The 17,066-nt window shown below is 38.9% G+C and overlaps 1 protein-coding gene across 3 annotated transcripts in view; it reads right to left on the bottom strand.

Moving 5' to 3' along the window:
- LOC121520525 (laminin subunit alpha-3-like) overlaps window positions 1-17,066 on the bottom strand; it is a 98,718-nt gene that overhangs the window by 33,897 nt on the left and 47,755 nt on the right. For all 3 annotated transcript variants that reach the window (XM_041804013.1, XM_041804014.1, XM_041804015.1), the window contains exons 15-35: window positions 16,775-16,909; window positions 16,443-16,495; window positions 15,959-16,058; window positions 14,100-14,152; window positions 13,846-13,951; window positions 13,539-13,638; window positions 13,260-13,416; window positions 12,353-12,491; window positions 11,982-12,124; window positions 11,719-11,822; window positions 9,970-10,126; window positions 9,505-9,668; window positions 9,309-9,417; window positions 9,128-9,225; window positions 8,094-8,295; window positions 6,028-6,154; window positions 5,635-5,783; window positions 3,841-3,956; window positions 3,438-3,649; window positions 3,149-3,353; window positions 34-178 (exon numbers count right to left, since the gene is read on the bottom strand). In XM_041804013.1, the coding sequence (XP_041659947.1) occupies window positions 34-178; window positions 3,149-3,353; window positions 3,438-3,649; window positions 3,841-3,956; window positions 5,635-5,783; window positions 6,028-6,154; window positions 8,094-8,295; window positions 9,128-9,225; window positions 9,309-9,417; window positions 9,505-9,668; window positions 9,970-10,126; window positions 11,719-11,822; window positions 11,982-12,124; window positions 12,353-12,491; window positions 13,260-13,416; window positions 13,539-13,638; window positions 13,846-13,951; window positions 14,100-14,152; window positions 15,959-16,058; window positions 16,443-16,495; window positions 16,775-16,909 (2,774 nt within the window). The remainder of the gene's footprint in view (window positions 1-33; window positions 179-3,148; window positions 3,354-3,437; window positions 3,650-3,840; window positions 3,957-5,634; window positions 5,784-6,027; window positions 6,155-8,093; window positions 8,296-9,127; window positions 9,226-9,308; window positions 9,418-9,504; window positions 9,669-9,969; window positions 10,127-11,718; window positions 11,823-11,981; window positions 12,125-12,352; window positions 12,492-13,259; window positions 13,417-13,538; window positions 13,639-13,845; window positions 13,952-14,099; window positions 14,153-15,958; window positions 16,059-16,442; window positions 16,496-16,774; window positions 16,910-17,066) is intronic.

Genomic DNA, 17,066 nt, shown 5'->3' with positions numbered 1-17,066 from the left:
GTGTTTTCCTGCATTTTTATGAACTGAACTCACCTTGCAGAGACACCTCCCTGTGTCTGGGTGGCACACATCAGCTGTGACGCCACCTGTTTTACAGTTGCAGGGTAAACAGTCAGGGAAACGGTAATAACCTGGAGCACAGCGGTCACACTTTCGACCCCCGATCCGGGGCTTGCAACTACATAAAAGATACAGACACATTTTCAGAAAAGGTCATATCATTCTAAAACAAGCAAGAAAAACCAACCACACATACAACTGCATTAATAGGGCAAAACATTAAGAGCTTTTTTGGTAGTCTTTATAATAAACTGCATTATACTACTGTTCTCCATGCAGTCTGTAAAATCTCTGTTTAAAGAGACATCACCTGGATGATGGAGATTATTCTGAGTCAAAAAGAGCATAAAAAACAAAACAGAAGACTTCATGTATTTGACAGGATGGTGAACTTATCATCCAGCCAATCTTGCTGACTTTTTTTGTCTGTAAGTAGCTCTGGTCCTCACATTACAGCGTGAAACAAAAATTATAAAAGAAGGTTTATTTTAATCAGTTTGAGTAATGTACAGAAAGGAAAAGGAAAAATAGAATTGCTGAAACTAAGAAATAATGTAAATTGTGTGTTTTTGTGCAATTTTCTGCACTCAACCATTCAGTAGACTATAGTAAACCTAAAGATAATATGAAATAGAAAACAGAAACACCACAGTTGCGTGTTTCAGCAGATCTGTATCAGTTCTCTCTTAAGTTGTGTTGTTCACACTAAACCATGCACTAAAACTAATTAGCTTGTTAACAGAGTTGCATTTTAACTAGTAACCTAACTTGTATCACATCAGTTTTAAGTGTAAATAAGTACAGCTGTTGTAATATGAGGGAGAACAGAAAGGAACGGTCAGCTGCTGGATACTGGAGCGACAGGTGCACCTCTATGGGCACTTGTTGTGCTTTCCCAGGCCTGATCCAACTCACCAAGTTGGTTGGACCAAGCCTCAGGGTTGACCAAGTGCATCATGGACAGGTCATGGGACTGGACGATAGCCATCAGGAGGCCAGAGCAGCACAGGGCCAAAGTTGACACAGCAACGTACCGAACTGGCATATGTCCCCCTACCTGACCTGATATAAGAGGTAGGCAGTAGCCAGGGGCCTCGTGCCAGATACAGGTGTGCTTTAAGTAAGAGGTATACATCTAAAATTGCTTTCAATGATTAGGATCTGTATTTTGAATATAAATAAGAGGCCAACAGTGAATGAAACAGCATTAAAACAGTTTTTGATTCTCCAAAAATGTCTCAAGGGAGGACCCCTATGTAACGTCCAGTTAATATGCATTTATTTTCCTGTTCTTTTTTAAATCTAACATCTCCTGTCATTTCAGTGCCTGCCCTCAGGTAACTCTCAGCTCCTTGATTACCAGCAACTGCTCTCAGTACTCACCTGCCTCTTCTGCTTATTAGCCAGCCACTATATATACTCCTTTGTTTGCCCTCCTCAGTTGCTGGGTTGTCCCTTGAGTACGGGTCATCAACTGCATTTGTACAAGGACCAACTTTTTCCTTGATGGTCACTTTAGGGACCAGACTTTCAAATAAAGAGACACTTTCTTTCAAATGAATGCCATTTTTAGCCTCTGAGAGTGAGATCAAGCTAGCTAGCTAGCCACAAGGGATGATCGAAGTATCTGAGCTGAGTATTTCTGGGGCTGTTCTCCATAACTGAATTTGATGCTTACATGCTGTGTGCATATTGGCTAAAACCAATGCAAGGAACAGGTCTTTAGTTTTATTTCTTAGGCAGGATGCCTGAAATTGAATGAAAACCATAGTTTCAACAAAGAATAACTGCTAGGCATGTGTTTCTTGCATCATATTTGCTAACAGTGGCTGACAGGTGGAATTCTGTGAAATGGATCAATCATTGAACCAATCCAGAAAAGATTGTTTCAATCTCCACAGTTTTGAGTTTTGTTTTGATAGTTGTATGGATTAAAAGATACCTTAAAAACTGTATATACACAGTATTTTTTCCGCTCTATATTTCTGTATTTAATAATCTTTTAGAGGCCTGATGAGAGGATGTGGGGGCCTAATGTAACCGCCGGACCCCGAGTTGATGATCACTGCCCTAGAGTGTAAATTACTTTCACACTGGAATAATAGACTGATGGATTAAAAATGCAATGAAAAATTTGATTGTGGAAGAAGAATGAATAACATCCTACCAAACTGAGAAGGTCTGCTTTCCCAAAATTTGGTACATTGATTCCTAGTGTGTCTTACTATTTCAGAACAAATTAACTTATGAAATTGACTTCTGATAACCGATGCTGAAGAGCTCCAAAGAGTGACAACAGTATGTAAAATGCATTATAGTATCAGGGTTATGTAATAACTAAAGCCCTTAACTTTAATATACAGCTTGTGTGTTATAAAACAGTGATATAAAGTTATGAAATGTTCAACTAAAAAAAATGATAGATTAGCAACACTCTGTTTTGGGCAGATGGAATTATCCATGCAGTGACAACAAAAGGGTGACAACATATAACAAAATCAGTATACATTTCTAAGGGATATAATGTATCACAGTGGTCCTCATGTTAAAACAAATCCTTTGCTCCTCCTCATCCTCTTAGAAACCCAGCCTTAGGAACAAGTCACAATGACAACTGGATTTTAAAGACTAAAGGAGCTGCGGGTTAGGTGTCGGTGTTTGAGTTGAGACTTTTGCTGACATTGGAGAGATCACAGCTGGTGAAACAGTTTAAATGTTAGTAGCACATAAACTCTGTCCTGAATTAGAGTTTATGCTTGAACTAGGCCAGTTTTGAGCTTATATGGAGCTTCTATAACCCAGAGGAGGTTTTTCATTTATATTTTGGGATTTTAGTTTTTTAAATAGGATATTGTTCCCCCCTTTTTAACTTTTCAATAGTTACTTTTGATGTTTTTTGTGAACAACGTTTTTTTGTTTCAGTTAGGTTTTTAGCAACATGACTATATAGTTTGCTTTTTCATCCCCTATAAGAGCTATAATTCATTACTGGCATGTGTCAGAGATGTTAAATACATTAAACTTACCATTTAAGAATAATACCTAGTATTGAAATAAGATATCTGTAACTTTGTAGGCTTCGTCTTACCTGCATTGGCCGGTGATGCGATCACAGTCTGACCCTGCATCGGTTTTGATGCCATTAGGAGAGCATTCACAGCCCTCACAGCCCAGCAGAGGGTGATAGCTGAAAGTCTGCGTCTCACATACATCACAGGCTGGTTTGACAGTCTGTGGAGGGCAGATACAGCGACCTGTCACCTCGTCACACAGCCGGCGGCCACACTCACACGCTGTGTAAGAGAGAGAGAAAGAAGGCGGTCAGAAAGACAAAAACATTTAGTGATTATAACCAGCACAGCTAACTGTTAACTTACGTCTGCAGTAAGGGAAGCCAAAGTATCCTGTTGCACATCTTGTGCACCGTCGGCCAATGACGTGCTGCCTGCAGGGACACTGTCCTCCTACAGGGTCACAAGTAGTGCCAGTAGAGCCAGACTTGTCACAGTCACAGGGCAAAGCTCCATCATTGTAGGCTGCTACAAGAGAGCGAGCAGAGTCTTTGCAGAACTGTGAAGAAGTTCTTGGGCTACAAGGACAGAAATAGTTCTCTCAAATACAGTTGTGGTTTGACATGAGACTATCACAGCTAGAGGGCAGCATTTCCAAAAACTTTCCCTGTGATATTTTCACAGTAAACTACTTCACAGGTGAATACAGAAAGAAAAAAAGGAAGAAAAGGTGGAATGAGGGGCTTAGACACACAGATCTGATACCTACTCAATATAGAAGCCCTCTTCTCGGCACTGCTGTATGAAATCTACAGATTTATCCAGGGGTTTCTCTTTCAGGAGATCTGGGGTGTAACTGCTGTCAGGAACCACCAAGACATAATCCTATACAAAACCATAAGACATAAAAAACACACATCAGTAATTTTTTATTTCTTAAATACATATCAGTATGATTCAGAGTGAGATAAACCTCTATTTTATAAAGCAGTATGGGTCTGCCAGATAGAGCACAGTCCCTTCATTGTTGATGTTGGGGTTATGGTATAACAGTGAGGACACAGGACCTTAGCATGCTCAGTACAAAACCTGAAGAACAGCAGGTTTACATGATCAGACAAAATTACAATATTATAAATATAAATCAGTTCATGCCCTCAATATCAGAATTTAGTCCAAATTGCCTCATTTAATGTTTAAATGCTCTGCTTCTACATGCTTAACACCATGTTTAATGACCTTAGTCTCTGTAAACATTGTTTATTTGAAAAAAATGACTACATTCACTTTGATTTACACTGAGAGCTAGGTCTTCATGACTTTCTCCTCACTAACAGTGTGATCATAATTGTATTACATAGATTTGATTGGTGAATAAGGCACATAAATAGTACAGCAGAGGACAGCTGAGACCTTATGACATCACACTACTTAGCCAGCTGAAACATAACAGCCTCCTGGTAATTTCATAATTTTAGATTTTCTCAAAATGCAGATATCTGACGAGTTTGGTATTCATTATACACATAAGAGATGCATATATCTATTCATTAAGTTGAATTTGTCTTATCATGTTGGATTCCTTTCAAATGTTCCTTAGTTTTTGTCACAATTTAGTCCATTTTAACCTCTATAATTTAGTCTAGTTTTAGTCAATGAAAACCCAGAAATTAGTCTACTTTTAGTCAATAAAAGCCCTTCCATTTTAGTCTTTACTTTTACTCAAAGCATATTTTTCTTTCATCTAATTTGATGAGCAATATTGTAAAGTTAATAAAATGTAATATGCTTACATTAACGAGCTATCAATTCTTTAATTACTTTAAAATACACTGATGAAAATATTAGCATATGTTTTGTGCATAGTGGAGAAGTACCATGGATTTTGAATATCAAACAGCACAGCACTAACATTTTAGTCTTAGTCTAGTTTTCCTCATGGAAAAAAAGGTATTCAACTAACATTATTAGGCATTAGTTTGTCTGACCAAAAACAAAACACTAAATCTATCTGATTGACTAAATGGCAATCTTCTTCTTCTTCCATCACAGCCCTTTACAGTACAGCTTTATGTGTTATCCTGAAGCAGATGGTTGAGGTTATGGAAAGCCAAATGACTTTAGTGTTTGTGTTCGTTATGTTTTCTCTTCACATTCCTTTTTCAATCTGCTAATGTGTTGCACACAGCACTAGAAGAGCAGCGTTCATCAAAGAGCTGGCAATCATGATGCTGAATTCCTTTTAATAGCATCAAATTGCTAAGGAAAACTAAAATTCTCAAAAAACTTGGACATAACTAGTAGTATAAGGGATAGCTCTAATAACTGAAACCATGTGTGAGACAAAACATATCTGAGGTGTATTTTGCTGATTTAGATTGACCTATGCACACTCCAATACAACCCACAGTTTACACCGTTAACTTAGGGGAGGTAGTGCTGATGACTTACAGTGCAGTTAATCAGTAAGGGGCATTTAAAATGTTTTAGCTTCACTTTAAAAGCCCTCATGTCATCTTTATAAACAGACTTTATTGTTTTATGTTTGACAGAAACTACTGACCATTGTCAAAGTCTTCCCCTGTGGTACGCTGACAGAGATGCTGGGTTGCCGCCAAGGACTTGGCTCAAAGTCTAAGGCAATTTGACCACCAGCAATCACAACGTCCCTGCAGCCAGAGACTGCAGGGCAGAATGAAGCATTTATTGAACCTGCAGGAGGAGAGTAAAGTTAAAGAGAGAGCTGCACAATTACTCATCCCTCATTAAAAGCCATATAGGGAATTATGTACAGGGTCTTTGATCATCTTGTCATGAGCGCAGGGACTTAATCTGCTCCTCAGGAGGAGTCACCCTCTCACTGAGAAGGATTTCCCAGACGCTGCATGAATAATCACACTAAACCTTTAAATTCAATTTTATAAGACAGCGGACAACTTCCTGTGAACTCACTCACCCTTGTACTCACGCCCTGCGTCCACTCGTACCTCAACAGGGAAGGAGGTGTGCTCAGGCTGTTGGTAATGGAGCACGACAACGTACCTGCCAGGGAGGGGCACCTTAGGTATGAAATTGATCTCCGTCTAGAAAAAAACAGAGAGGTCGTTTAATGTCAAACAGTCATGGGGAAAATTAAAATAATGTTGCAGCAGAGGTAGCTTCACTGGATTACTCTGGAGTTGCTAAGACAATGCATTATTAAGGATAAATAATGCATTTTGCGCATTCAGATACCAAGTGACTAGTACATATGTATGCATAGCCTGCTTCCCATGCAAGCAACAGTCCATACTTTATTTCCCTGGCTCTCTTACTGAGCCTTAATATCCCTGAACACTGTGTGCAGTAAATCTGCTGGCGGTACAAATTAATTGGGATGAATAAACTGCAAGCTCAGAGGCTCAGATGGCAGCTTTTTGCCATCATTATATCATGAACACACTTCAAGAGGAAATGGTCAAGACTATTTAGCAAATAAATCTTGTGTGGTACAGGTTGAATTAAAATGACAACTTAGTTCAAGACAGCAAGTTCTGTGTGAATCATGATGTGTTGTTCGCAGACAAGATGGTTTTCAGAGCTGGCTCCTTGTGTGAACAATGGGAGCTTGCTCCTGTTTAAGAGGTGCTTTACTTGTTCTGTCATTTTTTTATTGTTTTAGGAATAGGGAAGGCAAAATTGTACCATATAAAGAGCCATTTCGGAATAGGAAGGTCAGCTTTTACTATCGAGCTGAGACTAGTTATCTGGATCTCTATAAAGACCTGGAATTCCCATCACTTGGAGTGATGCCAGATGGACATAAAGCCATGCTTTGATTTTTACAAGTGAAATACCACAGATCACATCAGTCAACAGGATGGTCATTAAAGTCCCTGTAAAGTGAAATCCAAACTTTGTGTCTCAACACAAAAGATATGTTTGAAAAAGGTTGCCATAAACATGTGAAAACACTGGCATCTATGTGTGGCTGAATATTGGATTTAGAAATGTTTTTCACATCTTTCCTGGCTCGGTTTTATGTGGATAGGGTAAATATAGCAGACCACAACATCACCAGCTGCTATGGAGAATCCCCCTGTCCCCTTAATGCTACAACAATAGAAAATCACTGAGCTGTTCATCAGTACAGTCCGTTGTTAGCTGATGTCACTGCCTTCATTGAAGGTCAATAGCCAGCTACATGCTGTGTTTTTGTTCATTGTGTAGTAAATTTCTCAAATCTTTCAGCCACAGTGGCCTACAGGCCATGAAAAGTATAACAAAAAGATTTGTGCCAGAAAACAGTAAATTTAATTCCCAGTTTCTATCTCTCTGCTCTGGCACAGAGCCAAGCAGCTGCGCTCTGATCTGAGTTCACAATAAGGTCAAGGGGAAGGCTAATTGCTAGAGTGCTTGTCTATCTTTAAGTAAAACCATATGCAGCAGGATCAAACATCTTACCTGCTGAAGGTGTGTTTTTATCCACATTTCACTTGTCTTTAGTCCTAACATAGCAACAGATAGGACAGAGGAGTTATCCATTCAGGTTGTGGTATTTTTTTTAATCTGAGAGGATTAAATTTGTCGTGGGTGAGGCTTCAGCTCATTCAACCATACTTCCACACCATCCTAGAGCAGATTTTACAGCCTCATTTTTCATGATTTTAAAGGTTAATTTTATAAACTTAAAGATGTTTTTCATTAATGAAATTTGGCCTGGTGCGTCCGTGTCATACAACAAAACAAAAAAAATGTTTGTTTTTTTTTTTTAATCATGGGACTAAAATGCATGCCAGCATGCAGTGCGTATAAACCACGAATTGAATCTGCATGAAGGTATCACAGACAACCTCAATTATCATTCCATTATCTGTACACATTGAGGTGTATCCAAACAAAGCATTAAGGGTTATCACTTGATATCTGAATACCCAAACAGGATATAAATCCCCGTTAATCTATCATACAGTATAGAGAGGACATCTAACTCATTGCAGTAGGATCTATTCTAGGAAAGCTTAAAGGAGTTATCATTTCTACCTGAGGGAATTTCAGTAATATCCCGTCACTTTGAGGCTCATGCACAGAGAACGCCCCCTTCTGCCGTTTCAACCTCAAGACCACACTCTGTCCTCCTTGTTGGGGAGAAGCAACCGGGGCTGGAGAACGCTGTCCATCCCGGGAAGCGTAGAAAATGAAGGCTGAGGTCGGCTTCTCAAATTGACTTGGAATGCAGTAGCGACTGAAAACATTAAAAAGCAACAAATGTTAAATGACAGCCTGTATATATTGTTTAAATTTTTGCAAGGTGTAACAGAAGCAGAAAAATGTGAGTGGTAAGGGGAGGAGTCAGCAGACAGGTTACATCTTAAAATTTTAACACCATGTGGTTATCACACTTTCATTCAGCAAAGTAGATAAATCCAGACATCAAATATTAATTCTACATCACTTTCAGTACATTTTTTTTAAGCTAAAGCATCCCACACATCCTCTTTTTTCTTACTTGCTTAATACTTGGTCAACTTTTACAAATTTTGCCTGAATTTCCCTCTTACTCTTAAGGAAAGACTTATTTTTGTCAAAACATGTTTCCTAACTTGCATACATCAAAATGAAAAGAATTTTAGATATTTGAGATAACAGAACATGTAATGATAGTGACAGATAGTGAGAGATTCTTTTGTGTGGGGGCTTTGCTTCACTGCTAAAGAGGAGTTACTAGACAGTTTAAATTAAGGGACTGCAAACTGACAGCTGTAAACACATGTGTAACTGTACCATCTACCTGACAGTTAGGTTCACAGTGAGAGTAAATTCAGTGTGACAGGCGGAGGGAAAGAGAGAGTTTGACCCTGAGTTCAGCCTCAGGTAAATGACCTTTACTAGCAGGAGGAATGTGAGCAATGACACCTGGAAAACAGATGTTTGTTTAAACACTACACAACAAGCCACAGAGGCTTCGCCTTGTATTTTCATCTCCTAAATTGCAGCTTACACTCATAGGTGTTGAAAGTCCTCTGTGTGACTGTGTTATTAAAAACACGCAGCGCAGTTCATTTAAGGTGACTTACCTGTCTTCAGTGAAGCGGCCATGAGTGGAGACACACAGCACCTTAGGTTTCACGTACTCAATGGAGAACTCCTCAGCAGGTATTGCATACACTTTATACTACAGACACAGAGAGAGGAATGTATTTCATGTTTCATATAGTTACTGAGCTCATTTAGCTTTCCTGGAAGAATTTCTCTCACCAGCAGGAATGATGTGGTAGAAGTCTGAAGAAGAATCTCCGACTTGTGATTGAGCTGAAGCGCTGTCACCTGACTGTTGCTGTCAACTGCAACACTCCGACATAAAAAGCTGCAAGGTATAAAACACAAAATATCTATAACTCAAGGCCATTATTATATTAACAAACTAAGAAGACAGAAGAAAAACAAGACACACCTGTATGCACAACTGTAAATGTTGGCCCTGGCTGGGATTTGGCCTCCTGACTGCCCACTGATGAGTATGTTGACATTCTGTACGGTGTCCACCTCGCTGGCGTACTCCAGGACTAAGGCGTACAGGCCAGGGCGAGGCACACGCAGACTTAGTTGAAGCTGCGTCTACAGGATCAAACAGTCATTTTATTTTACTTTTACAAACCTTGACAAAAGAACAAACAGAATCAGGTAAATCCGTAAGGTTGAATAATTTAAAAGAATTTTGTTAAATATTCTAATTTTTATTTAACTGAGTGGTAGTCTCTATAGGAAATTCAGCATTTAAAACAGCTGACAGGTCTGTTTTAAACTTTTGCATTCAACCTATCTCTGCTTTAAAGGTGATCGCTGCAATACTGAAAGTAAGCTTTGAATCTAGCAAAGGTAGAACCATGTAGGCTTAAATCCAGGCCTTCTACCACACCTGTCTGCCATTGAGACTGGCCATCTCAGGGTGATCTGGGGTGGGACGCCGCACTCGAGCCTGCCTCCTTCTGCGCCCACTGCGGTTGGAGAGTATTCCCACTGACCCCAGTGCGGAGCTGAAGCCATCCATGGCCACATGCTTATACAACAGACAGCTGACAGCAAAAACAGAGAGTCAGGAAAACAGTTCTCTCTCTCTCATTACTATAAATATAAACCATCTTCCCCACAAAAAAGAAAGTTTTGTTACATTTAAAAACAGTGTTTTGAAAATGTATTTATGGATTTTTGTCCTCTATAACTATAAATGCACAAGATAACATTATTTGCATTAGGCAATAAGAGCAGCACCTATTAGGTAACTCGCTATGAAAAATTATGGGCTATTTGACTCATGAGTAGTCCACAGGGGACAAAAAACCGTCTGTATCATAGGTTTAATGCTTTGGAGAAACCTCTCCAGCATATTCTTAAAAATCAAAATATTGGATATGTTAGACAGGGCGGACAGGTTAGCTTTCGATATTATTGAGCATTGCCAAAATTACCTGGGTCCATCCAAAGTTGTAATTCTGGTACCACGTGAAAAATACAAATTGCAAACCAGTTGTTTTTTTCTTCTTTTTTGAGATGTATAGAAATTGGGGTACACTTAATTTTAGTGATCCTTAATTATGTACCTTTAATTTAATTTGATTTTTCCTCTGGATTTTTATGTTTCTAGGTTTTTGAAATGACTTGATATGTTCCTGTTTTTTTTATAATGTATCTCCTTTGTTATTATGATGTTCGATGTTACACTGTTGGCTGATTTTTTCTTTTTTTTCTTCTGTTGTTGAGGTTTTGTCTTTCTTGTTGTGTTATTATGCTTATATTATGATATGCTTTGTCTTATTTGTAATTCTGATTATTGTCAAAGTACTTTGCAAACCTCTTCTAAAGGTGCTTAACAAATAAAGTTGTTTTTATTAGTAGTAGTTGTAGTAATTGGTAATTATCTAGTAACTGTTAAGAATAAGGTGGTAACTAACTTGTAATAAATTGGCCTTTTACTAAGTAATAACTCATAAACATGAAAATATTACAGAAATATTTAACTAGTAATAATGTATTGATTATCAAGTAATTCCTTGTAATACTGTGGTAATTCTCTGGTAATCAGGTGGTATTTTACCCCTACCCTAACCCTCAAACCTTAACCCTAAACATTATGCAAGAAGAACTCAATATATTTTAGTGGACCAAAATAAAGAAATTACCTGGGTATTATCAAGCAACTTGCGTAGAAAATTGTATCTGTTGTTTAAAGTTGAAAATTGTTATTTCTTTGAAATGACTTGTTAAAAAGTTACTATGGCAAAAACACATGCCATGTTTGGTAAATAATCTGGTGGGAAGGGCTTAGAAGTGTTATAAGAGGTTACAGAGGAAATTTCTTTTTCTATTGGAGTGTTTGTGCTGCTTACTGTCGCTTAAATGTCTATCACTTATTGTGCATTGTTAATGTGGTTGTGGTGCATGATCAAAATAAAACATAAATCATATATCTTCCTGTTCAGTGCATAGTCAACTTTTCTGCATACTAGGATTTAACAAAGCAGTAAGAAAGCAGTCTAAAAATGGTGTGCCAAAATCACAAATATGTCCTCATAATTATGATAGCAGTAAGCAAAACATGTCAGTTTTAGTAAAATCAAACTTGATCCTGAGTTATATAACACTGAGAACAGAAAATTTAAAGATTTACTTTGCGTCCTTGTTTGCAGCAGGGAGGTATGTGCAGGGCTCGGTTATCTTTTCCTGCAGTATAGGTGCTTCATAGTAATCTTGAGGCAGCAGCACTAAATAGTCCTAGAGAACAATGGTAACAATGTACAGTATATATTGAAGCATATGTTATTTTCTTTAATAAACAAATGAAAATAGAACAAACAGTGCAGTAGTACATGGTATTTGTCTTGTTTTTATCACATGATCATTTATACATTTTTGTCCTGTTTTTAAACTTACGAGAAGAACCCCCTCTGCCCTGATGTGAATGATCCATTTCCCAGGAGTCAATGCAAAAGGCTCAGCGAAGCCTTCTCCTGGGACAGTGAGGAAGGATGGGGAAGGACTTGCTGGGAATATTACTTCCTTGGACTGCTCAGACCCTGCCAAACAGCAAGAAAAAAATGACTGTAAAGCTACACAGTACAAGAAGGGGAATCTAATTTAGAGTGGAGCATCAATGGCAACAAAGAGAAAAAATCATGCATAATATTATACATAAACTCAAAAAAGAAATGGGATATTTAGGTTAATTAAAGTTTCTGTTTCATGATATATTATGTAATGTACCTGGAATTTAGAAAGTGATTTGACACCAGAGGCAGCCTTACCTGCAGTGCCTCTGTTATTGGTAGCTTTGATGCTACTTGTCCCACTGGTGCCACTAGGGTTAGTGAACCGCAGAACCACTCGGTGTAAGTGCTGACTCCCATCTTTTGGGTCAACATGCACTGTTACTCTGACCTCACTCTGCAGAGAGGACAGTGACACACAACTGACTGAAATGGCAAAAAGTTAGTGGGCAATATGGTGTTACAATGTTCAGAGAAAGGTTAAAAAATCATGACAGGTGGGAAGATAACTTGAGCAAATTGAGTGGGTTAATCAACAGACAGCAAGCAACGGTTAAGAGAGGGGAAAAAAATGGCAAAGGAAGACCAGCCCTTAACTTACAGTCACAGCAAGAATGAAAGCCAGCTTCATCCACCACCAAGAGTCTTGCTTTTACTCGTGCTCTGCCTTTTTGTTTTGGGGTGGAGTAGCGCATTACAATTTGGAAAGGGCCAGGAAAGGCAAGGGTAAGCAGTAGGATCACCTCCGGCTAAAGAGAGATATTGTTAGTCCAAAGAGAGAAGGTCTTCACATCAGACCTGAGAAACAGAAGGCTGAGTGCACTGAGCTGAGCACTGTCCTAAACTCCACTGTGAGGAGCAGTAACGTGATGAGTCAAATTAGCAGGAATCTGTTCTTAGGGCCATGATTTCTTAAGTACTGACTACTGATACCTGTGAGTCAATACTGGTGCCACAATGAGTCATGACAATTACGTAGAATCAATATTTAATTCCACTCCCATTAAGTAGGAAAATCAGAGCAAAGATTAAAGCCAAACAATCATTTAAGCATTAGAATAGACTGAAATGGAAAGGCAGAAAAAAGACATTTCCCATCCATAGTATAGTCATCAGAGTGACTGCGTCAGTGCTTGAAATATAAATAGGTTTAGTGTATACTCACCTGTGCAGGAGACATAACAGCGTAACCTCTCCAGCTGAAGTCTGGGAACTCCTGAGGGTCGTAACCAAAGCGCACTGGTCTGGCGTTTGGTGTGGTGCCATCCTCAACCTCATACTTCAGCTGATGCAGAGTGGGAAAGTAGAAGCTTGGTGCAGGCCTAAGGAGATACAAGTATTTCTTAATAAAACATGCTGGACAGATACTGACTATTCTTTGATTTCAAATAAAACTGAGTCTGAAAACTAGTGTATGATGTCATTAAAGAAACTCAGATCTTACTTGTCGCATTTAAGACCAACTACATTCTTTTGACACAGACATTGTCCTGTGATCTCATCGCATGCTGTGTCAATTGAACCACCAATATCACAGTCACAACCTATCAGAGAGAGAAAAGTCATTACTAAAGCTGCAGGTATTTAAGTGTGAAGTATTGCCACAGATGTGGCAAAACAATGTTTTCTCAGATGGGTAAGATATCCTTAAACAGACCAAAAAGTAATTACATGTTCTAGGGACTACATTCAGCATAATTCCTAGTCTATCACAGCACCAAAATAGAGGATTCAAACAGCATTTTGCTTACCTTGACAACCTAAATACTTCTTTTTCTGGAGCAGGAAGAATCCATCCTTACAGGTGTCGCATGCAAGTCCACATGCATTTGGCTTACAGTGACATTGTCCTTTTTTCTGCACAAGCAGATCATCAGGAGAATATAAACATCAGAATCATTGTAGCTGAGCAACACAGCCTGTGTAGTATTTGTCATATCTGCATTAAGGTTTGATTAACAGATCTGTAGCTGTGTGTCTGTGAAGGAAGTAATGAAATACTCACCTGTTCACACTCTCCAACACCACTCAGGGTCCCTTTCAGATCACACTGGCACTCTGGTATGAGACGAGGGGGCAGAGAGGGGGGGAAAGGTTATGAAAATACAAAGGGGGATCTACAGTGAATAGACTCTGATTACAGGATTTTGTCACTTTCATGGGTGAACCACAGCAGCACAAAGCCCCACAATCTTCAGAGATCTGCACATCAAAGGTCCTGAGATGTACTGCTAGAGCTTGCTTTCAACCCAGAAAAAAAAAAAAACATCCCCTCAATGTCCGGCCACAGTCAACCAGAGGCATTCTTGGGATATTGAAAGCCTTTTTTCCTTCTTCTTGTGTCCTCAGGCTGTGTGGTTGTGACAACATTCTTGCTACCGAAGTGAAGTGTAACATAAGACAGGTATCTGGACAAAGAATGAAGCTGTTCCTCTGCTGGCTGGATAACAGGAGCCTCTTATTATTCCCTTATTAAGTATTTTCAGTGGATTAGTAGAGATTTTTTAAAGGCGAAGAGTAAAATACCTGGGGCATTGTTTTTAATTACCTGCTGGGTACTCATTACTGCAAAGTCACAGCAAGAAATCTCACAGCTTCACTCTGAAAGCAGGAATTTGCCTGTATTTATGTGTTATTCCTTAGCTCCTCTCTGAGCGACAGGAAGGCAAATCCAGCCCTGTTGACAGGGGGTGTGTTGACATATCCTCTGGGTAAGAGGGGCCAAGACCCATATCAGTGCTCTGTCAGATTGCTACTGGTGATTTAATACAGCATGGGTCAGTGATCAGAGAGTGGTCAGATAGTACAGCTAGTTAGACATGCTGCAGCCTTAATCTTAACCTGAGAGAAGAAAGTGGATCACACACTCTGTGCACCAGAAACATTTGATTTTATGAGAAGGTTCAGAAGGTTCCAAAGCCATGACACCATCATCTGGGCTTTCCCAAACAGTTTAAAAGCATATTTATCTTCGTATATGTCATCTTCTGACTTTGAGGAAAGTAGAAAAAATAAGAATAAATAAATTAATTCTCTCTGTCACTATTCTGGCAATTAGCATATAGAAATAATTTTGGTAATTCTAAGTGGCCTAAAACAGGAAAAGTTTAGTCTGATTTAATGCTAGTCAGTAAGAAAAAAGGGTGTGTCTTTTTATATGTAAACCTCTGGTTTCAACTGTATGTAGCATGCTGTCTGGACATTATTTACCGTGACATTAAAGTACGGTTATCTCTAACTTTTACTAAAAATCTAAATATAATATATATGTCCATGGGGGAATTTTAGCACAGTTATCTCTAATATCAGTAACCAATTCATTTCTAGTCTCCTTCTAGTTCAACGTGCCCTGTGAACCTCCACAAGAAGGCAACCATAAGGCAGCTTGATCTGATGTCTAGACCACTTAAATTGGCTCCTTTAAATGCAAAAGAGCAGCAGCTCTACTCCAAGCTCCTTATCCTATCTCTTGCCACTCTCATGAGGAAATTCATTTTGAGCGCTTGTATCAGTAATCTCAAAGATAGACCAGTAAACTGAAAGCTTTGCCTTCTGGCTCAGCTTCCTCTTCACTAGTCTTTACTTATTTCTTGATACTGATTTATTTCAAAACTACTTTATTACTGGCATTATTTCATATTTTGCCTTTACTGATTTTATCCCTTGCTGTCAAGCTCTGTATTTACTTCCATCTCTTTGTTCCTTAGTGCTTCACTGAAGCACTTTTAGCTTCTTGCTTTTATGTTTGAAAAGTGCCTTATAAATAAAGGTGAGTTGGAAATAAAAATCTTACTGGGGACTTTAGGAAGATAGATCAGCTGAACATGATAGCTCTCTGTTAAATTGAAATGTACCGTGTCTTACCTATACAACCACGAGGGTTGTCTGTAGCCAGATTCCAGTAGCGAGGTTTGCACCTGTCACAGAGGGTTCCCTCTACGTGTGGTCTGCAGCGACAGGAGCCCTGAAACAACAGATCGAGAATGTTAGGAGTGCTGAGAACTGCTGTGGAAGCGTTAGAAATGTTTACAATTAGTGAAATTAGCCACACACATTTGTGTATTGTAATGCACTGACTGTTTTTCTGAATTACTGGAAATGAGCGTGAGCTTTGGTAAAATTAGAGGCCAAATAGACCTTCCAGAAACGTATTGTTTATCTTCTACAAATTGGAAGGAAGTCTCTTTTCCTTGAATCTAATTGCATTTACATTTGACAGGAAACACACTTCCTTTGAAAGTCTGCTGGTGGAGGTTTTTAGAAGCACAGCTGTGCCAGCTATGAAGCTGTTATAAAGGCTAATAAAACACCGGCACTGGTAGACTAAAAGTTTTTGACATTAACATACCGTTTGAGGATCAGCGACCTCAGTTCCTGCAAGGTTACATGAGCTGATGGGGGCTAAATGAACAAAAAGATACACAACAAAGTGAAAACAAGAGCATTTAAATTGTGTTTCCACATCTAATGTTAGGTCGAACGAACTCTTGCCTTTAAAATATGAAAGGAAGAAAAGCAGAGAATGATAAACATATTAAAAGAAGTACTATTTTCAACATAGAGCATTACTGACCTCTACTTAAAAACAATGCCAGGTTAAATATGACTGGTCTAAATGCTACCAATGTTCAGTCCAAAAAAAAACATGAATTTTGTATAGGATAGTCCCTGTTGGGTCACCTGAACACTGAGGGAACCTGAGTCCAGAGGCACAGCGGTCACACTGCTGACCCACCACCCCTGGGAGACACAGGCACTGCCCCGACACTTGGTTGCACACGTTACCATAGGAGCCTTCCGGTGAACATCGGCAGGCTGAAGAAACAAAACACATTGAAGTAAACACCAGAATAATAGTCTGTAATGTTTACATTAATATGGTTGGGTCAATTTCAATCACTCCTGTTTTTCCTTCTCCCAAAATCTGATTTCCCAGTGGTCTATTCTTGGGAAATGATTCCCTAAAAGGAAG

The sequence above is a fragment of the Cheilinus undulatus genome, linkage group 13 (assembly GCF_018320785.1).
Source record: "Cheilinus undulatus linkage group 13, ASM1832078v1, whole genome shotgun sequence".
Classification (NCBI taxonomy): Eukaryota; Metazoa; Chordata; class Actinopteri; order Labriformes; family Labridae; genus Cheilinus; species Cheilinus undulatus.
This window is presented reverse-complemented; position numbering and strand designations above follow the sequence as displayed.